This window comes from Pavona decussata, unplaced genomic scaffold (assembly GCF_977016875.1).
Source record: "Pavona decussata unplaced genomic scaffold, jaPavDecu1.1 SCAFFOLD_169, whole genome shotgun sequence".
NCBI lineage: Eukaryota > Metazoa > Cnidaria > Anthozoa > Scleractinia > Agariciidae > Pavona > Pavona decussata.
In genome coordinates, this window is record NW_028145580.1 from 1,410,625 (window position 1) to 1,432,629 (window position 22,005).

Genomic DNA, 22,005 nt, shown 5'->3' on the forward strand with positions numbered 1-22,005 from the left:
CTACGCCATCTGCTTGCCTCTGGCTATATATTTGTTAATGTTCTTCTACTTGCATCTCACCAATCCTTTAGCCCTTTATTTAAGCCCCTGACTTAGATCAGTGTAGCAGTTACCTTGCTATAAATAAAATCATGCTGTCCAAGAATTGCAATACGAGCTACCTCACCTGTTGCATGGGAATTCTTGAACATACGGTTATGAAAAAGTGAGCTCCTTGCTGTGACAACTACGAATTTTAGCTTCATCTCTCAACGAAAATTACATGCAAATTTAAACCGAACTGTACAAGAGAGTTTCTATATTAAGATGAAGAAGTGTACAACTAAGTTGCCCCGTTTCAATACCACAAGTTTTGGGGGCACTTATTTACGCCATCTGTTGGCCTCTGCCCATACAGTGACAATCATATTGACCCTTGTACTTTGTTTTTGAATGCAACGTTAACTGTCAGCCATAAAGTGAATTCTAAGGTGGCAAGACAAATCTTTTCGAAAGCATGTATTCTCACTATTGAAACAATTTTTTTTCTTAACTTACGTTCCATGATCTGTCTTTTCAAATATTAAGCCTTCATGCTCCTTGAAAGTCATACAATCTCTCTCTCTTCTGATATGTATTATTTTACCTTAATAGCCTATATTCTTTTGAGAGTTTATCTGATTTAAAGATTACTTCATGCAGTGCGATAATTGATTTCAAATTACTTGAGTAGATACGGTATTGAGTTTTCGCTGAAAGTTATTCCGAGTCACCCAACGAAAATTTTAAGCAAAATACTTAAATTGTTGATTCCTGTGTTTCCACTTCGTTTTAAAACATATTAAAGGCATACTTATCCCCTCTAAAATAGTTTGACCTTTTGGAATGCTTTTAAGGTGAGAAAAGTTTTAAAAGATGGAATCTTATTTTACGAATTCCCGACTTGGTCGGTACTCGTGCCATTCTCGTGACTTGGCCTTATTTTGCACTTAAAACGACATATTTTCCCCTCAGAAAGCAGAAGAAATTAATTTTCCAGTGTTGCGAAATTTTGAGGTGATATTTTGCCAAAGAAAAGTGTAGTAAATCAGCCAATCTCCGACAGAACTTCAACCGAAATGATCCGTCAAATGCCCTGTGTTTCGTCCTCAGTTCACTTCCAAGATGAGATACTCAACTTCAACACATCTCAACGAAGGCACAAGGGCTAGATAAAAATCGCAAACAGTGAAAACTGCATGGAAACTTTGCACTTTCCATTCTTACTGCTGTAGTTTGAGAAATTTGTAGTGCATAAAAAAAACCAATATCTTCATCCGTCTTGCAGACAAGTCGTAATATTGCAAACTAAAGAGAGAATATGCGATGGAAAAGAGTGTGTTAGGCTTCCAACTGTTTGCACTCAGAGTTCAGTCTATTTTTAAGTGACCCCACTGCACGTTATCCCTTAGTGCAGCCGGAGTCGTACAAAGGAGTTAAATTTAATTAATTACATTATTTCAAAAAAAAAATTGGCAATTGTATTATTGATATTACAGTGACGTCACAGTGTGCATGGGTGAGTTTCAAAAGCGGTGCGTTTTTTTTGATCTTATCACACAGACAGAAGTCTAAGGGCGTTTATTTATAAAGGCTGCAGTTTTTTTATACCTCCTGCTTTTGATTAATTGTAATGACTCGTCAATACATAGTCCTACAACTAATGTTACACTAGGAATAACATATTTGAAATAAAGAGTTCTGTCCGAGATGAAATAGCACAAACTTGAAAAGGGGTTGCCAATCGTGACATTTTCTAAGAAACAGTAATATGCTAACTTGTGGCATTTGGGTTATGATGATTTGCCGCAATCGTGTGTGCTACAATGTGTAATGTTATTTTGATATTTCAACTTGTACTAAACGTGCACAACAGTACACCAAACGGGCGCATATTAGTAGGATATCAAACATTGTTTGAATGAGTTATAAAAATAAGTTATTTCAATCCTGATGTCACCGTTAATTTTAGCCCGTCCCGCGATCCCGATCCGCGCCCGCCGTTGAAGCTGGCTTTCTTTTTTATCCTCAATACCGAGATAACTTGAAATGCTTTTGCTGCACCGTAAAAACCGTAAAATCTAAAGCTGTTTTTTCCGTACCCCGCCTGTCCCGTATACCAATAATGACAAACCTCGTGAATGTCAAATTTCAGGGTCCTCATTACGTCGTCTTGTTAAAGGGAACAAAATCAATAATTTTCATCCTATCAATCGACATTCAAAGCGCTGCTTGAATGACAGACCTTTGTGCGAATTAATTGTCTATCAATTTGTCCCCTATGTTAGGTGTCAGATGTTTAAGGTGTGTAACACAAAAATAGCGCAGCCATGCGAACGATTCTCCTACCCCCGAAGAACTACTGTACATGTATGAAACACCCAACAAGAGCATTAAAGTGAAACACAAAAAAGTCTGGTCTTCTGTGTTTCCAGATCGTTTAGTTGACTTTTAAAGGCATATTCGAGTGAGTTAATACAATATGATCTTTTCGAATACACTAAAGCTGAAACTGAAATCTTGCTTCTCAAATTTACGGAGCTGTTGTTGGCTTGACAAGACTGCTAGCCGACTGACCTCATTTCGCATTTGTAACCACATATTTACCCCTCGTTAAACGAAAAGAATTTAGTTTTCCAGTTTTATGAAATTTTGTGCTTACATTTTGCGGATGGAAAACTTTAGATTTTCTTTAAAACTTAATCCGAATTTCTGAGGCGATTTAGGTCACGCGAACACCGCTGAAATATCCACCGAAATTAAGCGCTGGATGTCCCTAACTCTTTCAAAACCAATCAAATAAATATTGTCCGCTGGCCCGTACTATCGCCTTCGAGCTGAACAAAAGCGAGCTCTCCCTTTTTCTTTTTGTCATTGTTTCATCAGCGTATTGCTTTCTATATCTTTCCTTGGAATAATTTGTTCGTAATTTCAGTAGAGGGTTTTCATGGAATAAGACAGTGGTTATGCAAGTATAGAAGCTTGCTTTTATAACCATAATTAAGGGATAAAGAGGGAGTAAAAATTAATATACGTACTGCTTGTAAAAGGCTTCATTTTTAACAATCCCTTAACTGAATAAACCTGCGTTCTCAGATAAGCTCAGTTGAACAAAGCAGATATTTCAGTAAGTGTTGTAGTATATCTATGTGATCTGACAACGAGTTATAATGTCCTAAGGGAGTTTGGCTTGTATTATTACTGGCTAGCCTCTTTGCACATCCAAAAAGCGGAACCTTTCTTTTAACATTTTTGGCGAGGAGAAAAAGTCATTTAGGAAAAGCAGACTTGTACACATCGATGTACATAGCGGCTATAAAATGTTCATTTGGGCTTAAATACTTTTACCAACCGTATCACAACTTTGTACAGTTATGTAAAACTATAGATTCTTACAGATAAAATATTTTTAATTTACTAAAAGTCAGTACACTTCTTCAATTGCCCTCGTTGCATCGTGAATTTGTCGTTTCTTTTTATTTTAAAATTTTTGAACCTCCACAGCTACTTCGCGCAATAGATGTATTCTTTTATGAAAATGCGGTTACTGGTGGCTTTGAATAATGATACATTTTAATGTTAAAGGGAGAGAAGTCAACGAGTTTCTTAAGTTTCTGTTACAACTTAAAATGGAACCTAGTTGTGGTATTCATTTTAAATCTATTTCCTCTGATTTGACCTCTTACAAAGGTTAACATAAATATATATTCCCATGATTTTTTGAAAGGATATTCCATACTCCGCTATTCGTTAATGCAAAGTGCACAGCGCGCAAGATTCGGCGTGAACTAATCTTCAGTAAGTGTATCAATTTAAACCGGAATGAATGAGTTAAATAAAAGTGGGCTGAATCCAGCCAAAAGATCAAGATATACTGACGTTGTTTTAGAATTTTACTGTTCTCACCAAAACCATCAGAAATCAGTTCAACGGTTAGTACGCATGTAATACGCGTCTTTCGAAGGTTTGCCGTTACCCCCTGATAACCACGAAAATAATATAGCAATTACCTCTAGATGCTTGAATGTCCCCAACTAGCGATCACACGCTCGATCACCTTAATCGTTGATCGTGTATGTCAATTTTATACAATCCTTCAGAGTAAAACTAGCTTATGAAAACCCGATGACCAACCGAGCCGATTCAAAAGACGTTAGGCTTTCTACACGCGCGTTTGCGAATATTGCCCGTTATAAAAGTGGTGCTCTTTACAAACATCTGTCGAGAGTTTCAGGGGCTTCCTAGACGACAAAAGCCTCAAAGAGACTGATAACACAGCGTGGGCTTAAAGTGTCCTCACTTGCTAACCTTTTGTTCTTAAAAAAACTCGTATGATGCTTTCATTAAAAGCACAGAACACAAGCCTTGAAATGCAATATATAATGCCACCCGCATATTAAGGTGACGTTAGCATTCAGTAACACCTCAAGTATTATAGCCTTGCATTTATATTTACCATTTAATCTTTAGCTGGGCGTTCATGAGTGACCAATTGTTTTTTCTTTTTCCCTTTTCTTTTTTTTTCTTTTTTTGGCCCGTTCATTTATTGTGAAGCAACACTACCTGCTACTATGCGTTATTTTAATAAAGCAGTAAAAAGTCTCTAGCTGAGGAAAATGTCACCGAACGTGCTTGTTCAGAATATATAATTTTTTTTTTTTTTACAAGGTCCTTTTAAATTACCCTGAGGAAATAAAATGTCTTTAATTGTAGAGAATGGTCCTGAGAGATTTCAGATTTATATAAATAACCCAAGATTTATGACTCGTTGTGTCTTGTCCTAACACAGTCAGCAGATCTTTGATCAATCACTGTACCTTATTAAAGTGTAAGCAGTAACTGTAAGCCATTTGTGCCTGAATTTCGTTAAATGAACAATTTCGCGCAGAAAAAGAAATTAAAATTAAAAAAAAAAAACCTGTTCGCGACTGTACAATGAACAGCAGGTCCCCCGCAGGCCACGATATTATCAGGCACAAAAAAGAAATTAAAAAGAGCTCAATATCTGTAGCTACCAGTTGTTTGAATCGGCCCTTTTAGGACGCTGCGTGTTACATGTGGGGTACGTGACCTGTCTAAAAACGTTCACTTGTTGCTTCACTAATGATAAAATGACATTGAATAACTTTCTAGTCTTATGGAGAAAACAATTTGGAAGATTTTGGAGAAAAAGGAGGAGATTTGTTAAGGGCAACATCAGTTTTCCGTCGAGTTGAAATGGTATGGCTTTTAAATGCTCAAAAAATGAAAACAAAGCCGATGATTTGATTCGTGAAACCTTTCAAATGCCGCATTGAAATGGCTTTCCTTTAAGTAACCCACTTACGAACTCTTTTAGCTTCCTATGGTCATTAAAATAAAACAACAAGATTTAACTCACAAGATATTTTGAAGCCCAGTCACTGCTAATATGCCCTAAGTACATGGATCAGGACAATGGCGTGAAGTCCCCTTTCCCTCGTGTGGGCATAATTATTCGCTTTGTTCAAAATGATACACACTGCCCCGTATTGAATTAAACTGTAGGTGTTAATTTTTTTCAGTCCATATGTCTTTGGATTCCTTAAAGCCTTTGAAATCCTGAGGAAGGTTATGCCCTTTTAGTCAAAGCCTAAGGCTTTGTGTGAATGAAAATATTCAAACGATCGAGGGAATGGTGTGTACGATTGGCAACAGAGACAAACTGAGAAATGAAACTCACTTTGCTCTCTACAGCAACAGCTGACTTCATAGTTATTTAAAAAAAAAACTATTTCTTAGACAGCGAAATCAAAGAGTTATTACCGCAAATAATTACGCGAAAATTTCAATCTACTTTCAAATTAACAGATGTTTGTTTAACTGGTAAGAGTTGAGTGGGATTTTAATTTTCTTTCTCCCGAACCAGTTTAGAACTGCCTTATAATTGAAATTTGAAATTAAATCGAAACGCACAGTAACAAGCCAATATGGCGCTAAAAAGAGAAAAAATTGCTTTTGGTTTCTTTCTTCTCTAAATAATTTTATATTTCAATTAAAACGAGCTTCAAGTTTTAAATATTTTTCGTAGCATCGTTTCTACAAAACTGAAAACGGAAAAAAGAAGTTTTTTTCTGCAAATCGCCGCAAAAGTTGGAACTAAGAGATTTCGGCAATTTCAACGACAACGAAATGTCAAATCGAGACAACGTTAAACAGCGAAACTTGGCAAACTTTATTTGATAACAAGCGAAACGAAATTATTCTTTTCTCGGAACAGGTAGCAGAAAGAGACAAAAGGACTCACAAAACCAGCTGTCAAGTTTAATTTATTCACCAGCAAACTAATTATATTTTTTGAATGAAAGAAAACTTGTATTTCGCAACAAACATGGATGCCAAGAAAGGTCATAGAATTGAAGTACGTTTAGTAAAAGTCCTCAAAGGGTGAGCAATTTCGTTGAAAATAGTTGAAAATTTCCTCAGATTTGTTCGTTATCTTTGAGAAAGAGATACAGTCATTTCAAAAGAGCAGTTTATCGCCATTCGGCCTTTGTTTTGTGTCCTATGGTTAAGGCTGAATAAATATTTGCCCACTCGCATAGGAAAAACACAGGAATAATTAAAAAGATTATGATCTTAAAAGCAAATAGTCATGTTAGCTTTCTCGTGCGTTTGTACACCTTGACTTATCCAACTCTCTGTGTTTTATCACAGGCTGAAGTTTCCCTCTTTCCTGACAATTTCCTTGCATTTTTGACATCCAATTTTTAAACCAATATATATTCGCCTCATTGAAGCCGGACCACGTGTATACTCAAAATAATTACACTATCTATTTTTCTATTTCGATCGAGTGGCACCAAAAAGATAATAAATCTTCTTTGGCTTTTTTTTTAGAAAAGATTTCTAATATACAATTTAAAAGCGTTCTCCTTACGAGAGATCCGTGTATCGACTTGTATTTTCGATTTGTCTTCTTCAATTTAACATCCTCAGGCTTAATAAGAAAAAACACGCGAGGCATATATTTTTCGCATCCCAGAGAAATGTAAGAATGTTTACTCCGACTTAATTTCGATCTGAGTTGCTTATGAAATCTTGCAAAGTGCGAAAAACTGTGAGAAAACTTTCAGGGCACACGATGTAAGTTCTGAAGATCTGCGGGTGATTTTGATGAATAATTAAAAAGCACGTAGCAGCTGTATTTGAAAGGTTTCCAAAATTCTGTCACTTCGACTTCTGTGTTGCTTTTACCATGATTTGGTCTGCGCGTAAAACAAAATTAAAATTCAGCAAATTATAATTGTGAAGAGAAAGAAAGGAAAGATGAAAACAAAAATAAAATGTCGGATAATTTTTTACAGAGTTTTACTGCACTGCACTGCGTTGCACTCACATATTACTCAGTGTTACGTGTTTAACTTAATTCAGTACAACTTAATTTTATTGCTCAAAAGTAAGTGACTGAAATATTTGCTAGTTTCGACATTTTTGCAATCTAATTTATTTTTATTCTTTGTTTCGTTCTACAGAAACGACGAGTGATCTTATGAGTATTCCAACAAAAGCATTTAAAATTAAAAAAAATGTTTTCAACTCGCAATTATTGTCCGCCTCACACATATGTTGTACGCATAAGTCACGGTTTAGTTTATTAGAGTAAATGAACTCATTTTCCTTCCGGCGCCCACGCCTTTCGTCCTGTACAACTTTTAAAGAGTTTCCTTCTTGTTTTGGGTAACGTTCATCTTGATTCATTAAAATAAAATATATTAAAAGTACCCAAAGAGCTGCAAGTCTAAAAAAGAGCCTTGGCGTTTCACTGATGATACTTTTAGGCTTGATCTTCATCGCTGTATACCGTGGAGTATTTTCACTATGTTAAAACTACATTACAACATAATTCCCAAATGCAGTATTCGTTCTAAGTAGGTCTTCTTCAGATAAATAAAAAGAAAGCTAAAATAGCCAACATTCAATGATAAAAGTAACCTGATTACATGACTCAGTTTTTCAGACTGCGCATGCACCAATATGGAAGCTTGTTTTAGTCTTCCCGACCGCGTGCTATAGTCAAAGAAGGGAAATAATTTCTTACGATAAACAGTTTATTCAGCAGAGCATTGTATATTAGGGCTGGATTTCTTTCCTCGTTCAAAGGCTGGCTATAAAAGATAAAACGTGGACTGAAAACGTGATTATTTTGAGCTCAACATTTCTACTATGGTTTTGGAGTTAATTAAAAAAAGAAACTCGTGATAAATATTTGTGTACGGACCACTAATTTTTGTGACAGGTTCAAATAGATGCGTGACCAGCATTGATGGTGAGCTCGCCGTCCTTCAACAAATTAAAGACCCCTTAAATTTAAACAGAGATCAACGAATGGCAAAACATTTGAAAAATGAAAAGTATTTCTTCACCTTTTTTTTAAGTTTGCAATTTGATTAAAGATGACAGTTCATAGAATTTTCGTTGGGGTTCTTCTATCGCCTGGAGCAGATTCAGCTACACTACTCCGTCGAATTTGGCTGTTATATTCCCTTATCCCTTATGTCTATTGTCCACGGAATTACCTTTCTCTAACCCCTTCCTCGCTAAATTCGTAATTTGAGATCCCTTTCAACTTCAAATGAGTTTTATTCTGTAATCTGGGAGCTCAATTTGAGATTATGTTTAAAATCGATAAATTTACCTCACACCTACCTTTTCGATTACCACGAAATTCCAATTATAACGGCTCCCTCCCTCCCCACACCCCCAGAATATATTAAAGTTCGCAAATCATTTAAAATTTTAAAAACTGTTATGCGTAGCTGCTTTAAGCTGTTAGCTGACTGCGTCGAGCTGTTTTCGTTTGTCAAACCTAACCAATTTTGAAACACCGAATTTCCCGTAACAGTAAGCCCTCTCCAAAAATAAACCCCTGAAAAAAGACCGTGGAGCAAATATAGGTCATACGTTATTTAAGTTATAGCTTATATTCTGAATTTTTGCGGAACATTAATTATTTTTAAATCTTTACATATTGTATCCAATTCAACTGAATGTAATCCATGATTTTTACATTTTTGGTAATATCTAATTTGGTTAATAGCACTAGCTGAGTGACCAAGTCGCAGTTATTGCTCGGCCAACTGACACGGCTATCGACTGTATCAAGCCAACTAGGAGCTGGACATTTTTGTGAATTCGTATTAAGTGAATTTTGTCTTGAAGTGGAATAATGAATTTATGAATACTGAATATATGAATTTCATATATTCCACCCCCAATACAAGCTGGTATGATTGTTTTTTAGCATTACTCCACGTATAATTAAAATCAACCGAGTTTCTTGTCTGTATGGTGACCTATCCTGTCTTGTTCCTGTAGTTCTTCCTTTGTTTTACTTTTTTATGAAAGTTATAATTCCAGGCTGGTGGATCGCTTGTTCTTAAATTGTCTTTCAGACGTAAGAAAGCCGACAACTTAAAGAATCCTGTTTCGCTTTGTTTTCTTCAGACGATTCCTTTTGTTACAAGATAGCGATCTGGGAAAAACAATGTTTAGTCTGACTGCGAGCACGTGGGCAGTAATTGCGGATATCGGCCACAGCAAAGTAGTAAAAGCATTTAGCCATCAGAAAAGCGTGTGAACTTGTGGTAAAAGGTCTTACTTCCTCGCTTCTTTTCTTTGTTTGAATCTGGTTAAATACTAAGCAATAGAAATGTTAGAAAGATGGGTAATGCGCCCTGGATTCAGTATATATGTGAACTCAACGCGAGTGTTTCAGAATAACAAACGAATTAATCTGATAATCATTATTTTTATTTTTAATATAAATTAAGGCTCTCCAAGAACTTTTTATAACAATGTTTCAAATTTCAATTGGAAGGACGTTGAAAAAGCAACTACATTTCTGCTCAAAAGCTTAAACTCGTTCAATGGTTCATATTCATATGCCTCCCGCAAGGTTTTACTCAAGGTGACGAAGAGATAAGCGTTCTAAATCTGATGGTAAACGCAGAGAAAAATATTGGACAATGTAGAAAGTGTGTCACTGGACGTGTCAACAAATGAATCAATCGATCGATAACAAAAAAGCGGCCAAGTGCAGAGCGATATTACTGCACCTGCCCAAGAATATAAAGAATACCACAGAACTCTGTATGAAACGCCACCATTCACAATTATTTCAGTCGCAGAAAGCCGTGCTAAATGAAATAGCACAGAACACAATCAAGATTAGAAAAAGAACAAACTTCCGGTCATTAGACGGGCATTCAACTAACCAATAAGCGGAATAAAATGAACGAAGAGGTTCCTTTTCGTCAGTTCAATTTCACGAGTTCGATCCCGCAGGGCATATGCAGAGCATAAGTTTCCGCGTTTTCGGCGCAGAGCAGAAGTATCTGTTACCTCTTGAATGATAAATGCATAATCAAGCAAACAAAAGGCTCTAAAAAGAGGTGCATATTAGAAATTTTGTATTGTAGAGAAACCAACATGTGATTCTGTGTCCTACCGTTCAGTAGAATTCCGTTGTTTTAAACAACTGCAGAAAAGTTATTCGACATGAGTTCAAAATTGGCGACTACGATTAAAACAACATTCGCGCTTTAATAACAAGCTAACGATTTTTTTTAGCTGCTTTGATTATTACAGACGCTGTTATTAAAGTTTCTGTTATCATCTTATTAAATTTAAAAAGCACAACATAGGGATTCTAGAATAAAAAAGATGTTTAGATGTATATGTTCTTTAGTTTTAACAAGGTACAAAAATGGCGCGAAACGTAAGAAAGGGTGTTTGTATTGAAATGCTACTCTTCACTTCTCATGAAACGTAACATGAAGGAACTTAAATAGTAATAAACGGAAGGCAACACGGAAGGCAACGCTGCTAAAAAATTGAACGTATATATCTACACAGTTGACCGCTAACCAAACCAAGGCAGTTTAGAAGGGGAAACATTTAGGCTTAATACCTGTTACTATTAATGGCATCACTGCAAGGGAACCTAAGATTTTACACAAAAACTAAAACGATCTGGAGAGTTTTCAATGCGCTAGGAAAAGGTCAGTTTTGTGGAGAACAGGGTTTTGCAGTTGTTTTGTTGAGATGCTTCGGGGGATATATTTAAGTGAACAGAAATTTAGAGTTGTTTTGTACATGTATATTCTTAAAAGTGAATGGGGGGATTAGCACTGAATTAGTTTTGTGTGAAACAACATGCTTAAGTGATGCTTTTCATATAGCAGTTTAACAAAAGTACGGTTTCCGAAGCGGAAGGACTACACAATAACAATTATGCGGCACGAGATCGAGTTGCATCTGCCTCAAACATGGACGGTCGAGCCAGAAATATTTCATAGTCATAGCAAAAAATGGTTATTAGTTTTTAGCCGCAAGACTTACAGTGGTGGTCCACCACCATGAATAAAATTTAAATATGCAATAATGACATACGAAATTCAGACATTTTAAGTTTTCTGAAGCAAAGTGCCCGCTGGAATTGAGCAACTGTTTTACATGGGTCAACGAAATGGCGAAAAATGAGCATGGAACATCGTGGCTTTCAGTTTCCGCAGCTGCAGAATAAAATTAATTTCAACTCGGGTACACGGGCGCTAAGCTGTCAACGCTTTAAAGATCACCAACACTGATAAATCGCACTATCACTACCTTTTTTCTTTTCCATTCTGAAAATACTAGACAGCGAATTACGTAGTTCGTGGAAAGAGCCTTAAAGATAACAATGATTTTAAAATAGTGGTAGAAACTCTCTTAACATCGAGTGGAATAAGTGCGTTTCATTCGCTTCTATTTCTTTAACCAGTCATTCGCATTTTGAACAGTCAAACAATCAGTTTTAAACACTTTTAAATTAGCATTTTAAAAACATTAGCATTTGCGTCCAAAATGTTTTTGTGCGCTTCAAACCGTGAGCTTTGTCTATAACAAGGCTAGATAATTTAGAGGAAAGTTGCTGTTAAGCTGTACTGTCAAAAACATTTAAACTTCTGGGAGAGGGAAAGTCTAGAGTATATTCGTTGTTCTAATCACCAATTTATTTGTAATTAATAACGAGTCTTGCGAAGTTACTCGTTATTATTGGCAGCATTTTAAAACACCCCGACAGTTTGTAAGTAAACTGACATTGTGACTCAGAAGACTCAAGCATTTGGGGCCCAGATATTTGGAAAGTAAAAATTCTCGTAGCTTCGCATGTCGCAGACGAAAGTTCGTAATTTGTATATGCGCACTTATACAAACAAAAGAAAAATTATAACCTTGCCTTGATACAGGACAATACTAACCTCTTATTCAATTGTTATTCTTTGGTTATGGAGGAGTGTAATATCAGCGTTTTTATCTTCTTCTTGAACGGCAAAACTTAGCGCCTTCGCTCTCTTTTTTTTCTTCGTTTTCCTTAACGCCGAGTTTGCAATACGGAAATTTATATATTGCTCTGTCATTTATTCTGCTACTGTTATTTTGATTAGATCGTTTTTTCTTTTCGGAATTGGTAATAACGTATTTTAATTTCGTTGAATTTTTCCCACAGCACGTTAGCATGAGAGAGCGTTGTTTTCAAAATTAAAAGTGGAGTTTCGTAGTTAAGGGAAGAAAATTGTCACATCCCCACGATACATTTCGGTGCTGTAAATGTGTTAACATGGCACAATATCTATAAATTTCCGACAGATTCATTTTACCAGCTAGAACTGTAACTTTCACATCATAAATGATCAGTCAAGTCGCAGTGATTTCAAATCTGTTTCATGCGCCTTACCCTTTGGTTTATATTGCTTGATGTCTTCCGCGGTGTATTCGTCATCGGTCTCGTCTTCGCAATAAGACTTGCGTGAACAAAATCTTTTAGGACGGCCACTGTTTGTCTCCTCGTGGGCTATGCTTTGCCTCGACTCCGCCTGAATTGTCTCTGATTCCATTTCTTCTCGTAAAAATCCAAACCCACGGAAGACGCTAGATTTCTTCTCGCGATGGAGTGTTAGTTATATATACCCCGCCGCTAAAGGCCTTAAAAGAAATACGAATTTCCGGACTGGTTAATAACTGATATTCGTGCCGTCAGCAGGTGCAAATATCTCCCACCTTCCGAGTTCTGTGATCAAGGGGAGAAAGTCTCCTTTATGAATAATACAATCATTTGGGAACAAAGGCAAGCTATTGCAGTTGGTCGAGGGCGCTTTGCGATTGGCTGGTCTTGACAATGCCCGAAGAGACTTGCCACGCTCGTATAAAACCATCAGTAAAGTTTTAATTGATAAATATTCTTATTGTAGCTTGGTAAACACATCGGCTAAATTATTCAGCTTACATATTCTTGCTCCAAGTTAAAGACCACGGCATTACACACTGATTTGCAAATTTATTACTTACGCGTGCGTTCAGAGTAACTTTTGCTGGCGATGTTGTGAAGATCGGCAACCCAAAACGCCTATTCAAATCGGCTAATAATAACAAAAGCGGCCAATTTTGAGTTTTATTGTTCGACGAGATAAAAGTAACACAAAATCCGCTCGTTTATGTTTTTAAAGAAAGCACAAAAGCTACCTTGTTAAAACTCATCTGTTGCATTTATAAGGTAGCTATAAAATATTACAGGTGTACAGCCTAGTATTAATAGCTTTGTTTAGTTCTGAGAGATGCCCTTTCTGAGATTAAAGTTAAAATAGCGAGTGCTTTAAAGCTGAAAAACTCAAAGTTAAGTTAGGCTCCTTCGGTCTGGCTTGCGCCAACGGGAGGCGCAACCAGACCGACCGCTTTTTGATTAATCACATAAATTCGGTTCATTATTTTTCATGTTGAAATCAAGCTAAACATGCATGAATTAATTAATAAATTAGAATCGAAGAAGAGGCACTTTCCCGTTTTTCTTGCTATTTTTTAATGTCGTTGTAAGAGGAAGAGACGGAATGTAGAACTTGTACTTTACTTGCTTACACTGACGAGTGGTTAATAATTCTGCCAGAGACGTTTACAAAGCGTGCCTATAATTATACTGGATTCTGATGTAGTTAGATGGCCGACGGATCTGTCAAGTTTCCGAGCAACAACACAACTATTTATTCGAACGGTCGCCAATATTGACAATCTAAGTGAGCAATAGAGTTTCTTGAATGTCCTAGTGTGCGTAGCGGTCGTTTTCCCTTCGGAAAGCTCTAGCGCGCGAGGTTCGCGAGGGCATGGAGCGCGGAAAAGTTAACAAAAATGCTCCTGTTGTTTCGTTCCTTCTATTCTGTCGGGAGGCTTCCGTTCGCTGACGCTCGCGTGGAAAAGAACGACTGCTGCGCAAGTTGTCGGCGGGAAATTTAACGCCCTCAGGACTTATGCAGACTAGTGTTAATCCTTGTGCTGCTAAAATTCTACCAAAAGGCTGCAAATTTATACCAAAAGTACATCTTTTTGCACTGTGACGTTGAAACGGTAGACAAACTATTCATCTAAAATGTAGCCTGTAGCTCGAAAAGTAACCTTTTCTTTATCCTGAAGATCACTTTTGAAAGCTAGGTTTTCTTCTGGTCGGGATACGCCTCGCTTTTTTATTTTATTTTGTCTGTCTTTCTCTATATTTGTCTGCTGGGTTTGAAGATTTTCCGGTCTTTCCTCTTTCTCCTGGGAGACTTTTGAATTAATGTTTTAGCTCCGGGCTTAGCCAAGGGAAAAATGCTTATCACAGAGAGGCAATATTGCTAGGATGCTATGTTTTCCTTCGATTTCTCGCTTTTTCCCTACTGCACTAGCTAATTATTAAAACATCTCAAATCATTACGGAACATTTTTTTCCGTAAAAGTAGGTCTCACTCAGTTTAGTAAAAGCTTTCGAGTTCTGCCTGTAACTGAATGAGAAAGATCCCGAAGAAACACTATGTTTCTTAAGGAAGATCCGTCTACGGAGCTAAATTCCCCCAAGGATCCGATCCTATTACACCATCGCCAGAAGTGATGACTCCATACGCACGCTCTTAGTCAGTCTATCGAATTCGATTGCTGGCTCGGAGCAAACCTCGCACTTGCTGTCTTATCATTTGTGCCTCAGTCTGAAATGTTAGCCGTCTCCTCCCCCTAACCCACAGGGGGCGGGTTAGGGGGAGGAGACGGCTAACATTTAAGACTATTTGTGCCTCTCCGTGTATGGATACTATCACGTCACGTACTCGTTTTAAACTAATCGGACTCGGATAAAAATTTGGTGGTGAAAACTTCAATGGCATAATGCAAGTATACTCTGGGTAAATTTGTTGGGGATACCCTGGCTTTTCCTAACCCTCCTAAGCAATAACAGTCGAATCAGCTGAAAGGATGCATTTCTTCCTATTCCACTAATTAAAGTTTAAACTTTTCCAAAACACCTTTTCTTCTGTTCACAGTAAACCTTATTATGAATTGAGAGAACGAACGATTTTGTTCTTTCTTCCATTGCTACTCGTTTCTCGAAATAATGACGATACTGGATGGGAAGGGAGTAGTTAATAGGAAGTACATTTTAGAGAAGAATTAGTTGAAATATCAAAGCTCAGACTTTTGACCAAATGTCAGAACTATTTTTGCCATGCATTGTCCCCTAATTAATACATTCTTAGTAATTATTTTGGTTTCTCAAAAACTTTAATTAATCTAAGAAATCAACATCCTCGGAGACCCAGGGGCAGATAGGAGGGCCAGTAGGAAGTCAAAACGGCTACGTTTACGAGAACGAACGGGCGAAATGAAGTACGAGGAGATTTCCCTTTTCATCCCAAAATAAAGTAGGATTATTTTGCCTGGACTTCAATGGCGTAGTGTTTATGCGTTGAATCCTATTCGCTCTGATGATGCCGGTTAACGCTTGAAACATCAGCACTCAAATCTCTTTACGGTGGACAAATTACTTCATTATAAAAATAAATTATCGTTTCCACGCCTGCACTGACGCACGACTCCTGATTCTTTAGAAAGTAACCCCCTTATCTGCTATAATAAATTTTACGCCTGCCAAAATACATGATGGAATAAAATGCACAATCATTATAGATACAAGAGACACTTAATTCATCATCTGACAAGGTTTATTCCAAAGCGAATAGGAGTTGTCTACTTTTTGCAGTATTTATTGTTAGCGTCTCTTAACGACCTACCTAAAGATTCTTTAGCTCTACTTTTATTATAGGGTTTCCTACCGTCTATGCGAAACAGCGTTAACTCTTTACTCGCTTTACAAGCATTCAGCATATTCGTATTAGAGCACGCAAAAAAAAAAAAACGTTTTGGAAGAGCGTTACAAACGAGTGGCTGTACAGTTCCTTTTTTCGCCGAAGTTCACCACCCTAGTGCCCAAGCTTCCTGTCCCACAGAGGTCGAAGGTACCTGGGTAAGAGTTCGTCGTGCACAAACACTGCCAGCGCCTGGGTATCCACAGTCCGTTGCCTAGAAACACAAACAGCCAGTTGTCTTTTCCTCTTGCTTCTTTTTACTCTTGTCGTCCTCCTCTGAACACCACGCTAAACAGGGACAAAGCTCCATGATAAAGCTGTTAAAAATCTTCCACATTATAAAGCCAACGAGAAGGATCACCCAGAATACCAGACCAATCATGAAGATGATGTCTGATGGACCAGCCACTGCTGAGCTTAAAGCCGGGACCTTTGTCATCACCCTGAACTTTGCAATGCCCATACATGGTGTTAGGACCATCACCATGAACCCGAGCCCAGCTGGTGCAGCGATGAGGAACCTCAGTGGATAACAGCTCCAACAGAAAGGGTTCCCAAGCCAGAAGTACAGCGGAAGGATCCCTACGGATTGGAAGTCAGGTTATAATTCCTTATTAAAAACTGGATAATTGTATAATGCAATTCCAGAGTTTTGATTGGCTTAGCGGCCATGGTATATGAGCCATTATACCATGCCCGAGAAATGGCGACTATTAATTTGTCTTCTGCATGGCTGTTCTTGCAAAGCGAAATCAGCAAGATTTAACAATGATTCTTGAATGTTTTTAATAAAACAATTATTCCACTCGCGCTTGTGGGATAAGAGATGATTGTAACCTACTCTGCGCTACGCGCCTTGTCGGCTTTCTATCATCTCATATCCAACAAGCGACCCTGGAATAATTATTAATTAACCACGTTACTAACCCTCTCCGAGCGCTTTTCACTTCAGCAATGAAAACCTTTCGGTTTTGCGCAAAAACAAACAGCACGACAGGATAGTAATTCTTGATGCTCTGCAGCACCTTGTAAGCCATAATGAACACTTCTAATCAAACGTTCTTTTCAATAACTTTGATTTCGATATACTTTCACAATTAGAAAAAAACAAACAGTGACGCGGGAAATTCTGCTGGTTGTCTGGTTCCGTTTAAATGTTCATAGACCAAGTTAGGATTTCAACCGCACCCAAAAGTAAGAATTTTATTGTACGCTATTGGGTAGGAAGAAGGGTGAAGAAATAGGTCTTGTGAGAAACAGAATGTCTACAATGTCATTCCGGTGAAGAATATGGGAGAAAAGGGGATAGCAACAGAAAGATATACTAGTTATGCAATGCTTTCGAGTGGTCTACCGTGAAATATCCCACGAATGACTTGATTTTTCTTAGTATACAATTGAGCCTTTAGGCGAGTCACAAGTGGGACTATTCACGGTATACCACGAGAAAGCACTGCATAATTAATTTATTCCATGTCATTTATTGAATTAACTTTCCTTTTCGACGTCTGGTTCCAGGAATTCAAAATCAGATTAAGGTCCAAACTGGGGTATTCTTCTTCTATGTTTTAGTTGTTGACAGTATTTTTTTCTGAATAAAAAATTTTGACCTCTCGCAGGCTCTTCAATCGATCTTTCGGTGGGAAAAATTTGTACGCAGCGAGGAAAGCCGGGGATTTTTTCGTGGAATACTACCCGTTGCATACCGCAGAATATGCGACGGGTTTTCTAGCGTTCTGATTGGCTGTATTCTCTATGGCATGGGATAAAATAGAATATAAGGGCCACTTCGTCCCTAGCCGCAATCGTATAGCGTAGAAGAAGGGCAAGGGGCTCTTGGGTTCCTGTTCAGGACTCTTGCTCAGAGCTTGAGGGGTAGAACGCATCACAATCCCAAACCACCCTGCGTACGACGTTCGAATAAAGAAAGCTGACACCTGAGGACGAGGCAGAGGGAAAGGGGGGATTAAGCATGCAATGAACAATTATTCCAACAGCGCCCGTTGGGTATGTGATAAGACGCTTAGCGCCTCTGCGTTGGCTATAATCATTCGAGGTCCAACAAGGGCGAGTTTCAGTAAAGACGACTGAAACATATGGAAGATCTTGTTGATAAGACCAGAAGATTATATAAATTAATGGCCGCTATCTCTTGGGTATGATGATTGATACCCCGTGGAGGCTAAGCCTATCAAAATCCTGGAATTGCATTATTTAATGATGCAGATTTTTAGTCTAGTTTAGTTTAGTCTACTTATTTTCTTAGCAATGTGACATATTTTCGCAAAGCACAAGAGTGCAACGTTTCGGATAAGATCTAAAATCTTCAAAAAGTACGCCTAAAGGCCGATTTAGACTGTACAACTTTTGCTTACGACTGTCGCATGCGATCTCTAGAGCGCGCGCTGCTCGCGTTATGCAAAAAATCGCACACAACTCTCGTCATTCAACATCGTCAACATTGCCTATACCTACGACTGTCGTCCTACGACATTTTTTTGTGACGTACACGACAGTCGTAAGCGAGTTGTAGGTTTGATTTACACGAAACAGTTCGTGTCGTAGGCCTGTCGTAAGTGTGTCGCATGCGACAAAATCGTACCGTATAAATCACCCTTAAGAGAGGAGCGATTTTTGAGTGCGGTAACACAATTAATCGGGAGGATACGGTAGTCAACCGAAGGGTATCACTTACACACTCAGTTGTTTAGGGTACTTGAAATTAAAAGAATTCGGATTAAAGGGAAAATAAGTTTCTTAGAAACAGAAATTAATGCAAAAAGTAAGGTACAATGTCCAAATGAAGGAAATTTACGAGTGAGAATGCCTCGTATTCTATCAAGAAAAGTTGCATCATAAATCCTCCAACTGGGTCATTTTGGCTAGAAAAACATGTACAAGAATTTACTTTAGTATGGTTAATAATGGTAATTGAACTGAGTGGAGTGCAATTTGGTCTGAAATCATACGAATGATTTCAAAATCGAACGCGCGCGTAGCGCGAGTTTGATTTGAAATCACACCTATTTTGAAATCACAGAGTTTTATTGTCAATATTAATATTCTATTTTTGTTACTTTATTTCCATTTTGATGGGCTAAAGAAAGGATTCGATTTAGAACAAAAAATGGTGCAATTTGTGAATAAATCGCACTGCTGAGAGCCAATCAGATTGCAAGGATCACCAGTGATTTCAAAATGGCTGTAATAAAGGACGGAATCAATTCTTCAGATGTATGCTGTCGTCACATTATATACTTATATTAAAGGACACTACTCTGTATTTTTTGTAACGCGCTATGAAATTACTGATTATTTTCATAGAGCGTTAATTACAGATTACAGTCAAATGATTAAATCTAGGTTTTACCTTTATAGATAGTTATCAGTGCTACCGCTGATATCTTCAGACCAATCCAAAGGCTGCCCCTCTGTAAAGAGAGCTCCGCTGGAATTGAACTTGCACTCACTGCACATTCCCAGCAGTTGATCTGTGCTGGTCCAAAGTAATGCACGCTCAGCTCCACTGCTAGACACGAGGCTGGGATGTCGTGAATAAACGTTTCCAAACACATGAAGACAGTGTGAGTATGAACGATGTTTCGGTAATATCTCGGCGTGTCTGGCGAATTTAGTTCGTGTTCAAATCCGGGATCTCTGCAATGCCTGCACAAATTTGGCAATAAAGTGCATATGTGTGCAATATAAAGCCCTGTGCCAATGCCGGCGAAAACCAGGAAGATCCACTGTAGAATCTCAAGGGTTAGGATATGCTTGTCGAGGTCAGATACCGTAAAATTTCCAGGTTGCCTGCAATAGATTTTTGTCTCCCCTGGATCAACTTGCGTTCCATTGGTCGAAACGTCACCGAGTTTATTGCATTTTCGTACTGCATTGAAGACGTCAAAAAACATGCCTACGTCGGAGGCGACGTTGTAGCCTTGAAGGATACTGTACACGGTGAATTGAATGATATAAGAGCACTTCATCGTCATCTCACGACAGAAAACGGCGCAAATTTTAGAGCAGCAGCCGATGCAAAATTCACACAGTCGCTCCGCCATTTTGGATTGGTTGTTGCTTCAAAATAAAATCTGCTTGTCAAGAATCTGTGGACACCTACAGTAAAAAGTGGGGCGGTTAAAGACAGTTTAATGAAGAGAATTGTTTAAACAAATAGAGGTGAACTTATAGGGATCTATATTTTGCCGTTTGGATAGTTTAAGACTGAAGAAACGAAGCAGTGTGCGCTGCAGCGCAGCGGGTAGGAATGAGCGCCATGTTGGATTCTCCTTCTAACAGGGGACCCCAATAAAAGGAATTACACATTGCATGTGCGCATTCTTGATTTATGTAGTCCATTATAGGTATATTACAGTACAGAGAGAGTATGATTACCTTTGTTACATTTCTTTCTTGATCAACTAAACTTCTGCGTGATAAAATTTCCATTGAATTTTATTGGTCTGCAGCTAACTGTGTTTGCCAATTAAAGACAACTAATGATGGAAATCTAAGACACTCTTTTTCGATTTACTATATTCATTAGTCCGCATGTAGATGAGTGCAAGATTTGTCTGGAACATGCCACAAAGCAGCCTCTGTTTGCCTCAACAGAGTTGATAACTAAAGGTAAATTGGCCACCGTAAAGAGATTCGAGTGCTGGCGTTTGGAGCGTTAGCCCTTCGTCAGAGCGAATGCTAATGTACGAAGGGCTAACGCTCAAAACGTCAGCAATTCTAATATTTTTACGGTGGCCAATTTACCTTTAGTTATCAACTCTATTGATAAATCAAACATTCGTTTCTACTCCCCATCGACGCAGCGCCGCAGATTCTTCAGAAGTTAACCCCCTCATCCATTTGTTTCAGCAGGCTTAGTTACATGAAGTTTATAACATGGTTTTCAAGAACTTCTCGGTCTACTTGTCTGTTAGCGTTCAGTTGCTATCAATAAAATATGTCATGAATGAAACAAAAGACAGTTAGAATCTGGCACATACCTTAAAATCCTTTAAACTCTTTCTGCTGTTGAGGGGAATTCACCTCGTAGGCTTCTTGTTTGCTCGTTGTATATCAAGAAAACTAAGAGAACTCTTGAAGGAAGCGCCAAGTTTTGTAGCAGAAAATGTGCATTTATACAAAGGCGAGCGACGAAATCATAGGACCGTGAAATGCAAAATGTATACAGTCAGTTGAGTACAAGTCGAAATTTGCATAAAAGCTGTAGCTATCAAATGAACTGGTGTGTGACTATGAAAATATTTCCCTCAAAACCATTAACGATTTAACTCCCAATATCACCACGTACATTCTTCTAACCGTTCTCCATATATTCTCTTGTTACAAGTTAAGAGAATTCGTTTAAAATCGAGACATTCCATCTTTGTTGGTCAGTTCCTTTATTCTCGTGATTTGAATGTTTAATCAAGCAGTGATATTGTAAGGAGAATTCAGATACCGATCTTAATTAGAAGAATACTTTAGTTACAAGAATGGGAATGAAACAAATCAGTTGCCCCAACTGCTCAAGTGAAAATTCCTCCAACTGATTGCCCTACTTTTCTTTAGATGATTGTTGAGAATTTATTTCTGTTACCTTAAGAAAACACTGGTGAAGTGGCATTTCTGGCCCAATCCCAGTCGGGTCTTAGCTTGGGACGTAGCTTAACTTAGAATTGCGATTTGTTCTTTGTTAAGGACGGTGCCTACTATTGTTACTGCGCATACGTTCTGCGCATCTCGAGATACTCGGGTTTCCTATGGGTGGTGCCTGCTAATACAGGGATATTTTTGCGCGGTTTAAAACTATGTGGAGAAAGCA

At 38.0% G+C, this 22,005-nt stretch overlaps 2 protein-coding genes across 4 annotated transcripts in view; both read right to left on the reverse strand.

Annotated features, from left to right (window-relative positions):
- Positions 1-13,102, reverse strand: part of LOC146464128 (DNA-binding protein RFX6-like) — a 28,533-nt gene extending 15,431 nt beyond the window's left edge. The window contains exon 1 of one of the 3 annotated variants that reach the window (XM_085083730.1): positions 12,758-13,102. In XM_085083730.1, coding sequence (XP_084939856.1) covers positions 12,758-12,917 — 160 coding nt within the window. In that variant the 5' untranslated portion in view covers positions 12,918-13,102. Of the gene's footprint in view, positions 1-4,028; positions 4,456-5,398; positions 5,631-12,757 lie in introns of those variants that run through there. The other 2 variants (XM_085083732.1, XM_085083733.1) reach the window with 2 other exon arrangements.
- Positions 13,103-15,980: 2,878 nt separating this feature from the next.
- LOC146464129 (uncharacterized) lies at positions 15,981-21,395 on the reverse strand. The gene is made up of 3 exons (XM_085130167.1): positions 21,185-21,395; positions 19,552-20,300; positions 15,981-16,763 (listed from the first exon to the last, which is right to left on the reverse strand). The coding sequence occupies exons 2-3, from the start codon at positions 20,243-20,245 to the stop codon at positions 16,396-16,398; spliced, it is 1,062 nt and encodes a 353-aa protein (XP_084986293.1). The 5' UTR covers positions 20,246-20,300; positions 21,185-21,395; the 3' UTR covers positions 15,981-16,395.
- Positions 21,396-22,005: the final 610 nt, after the last annotated feature.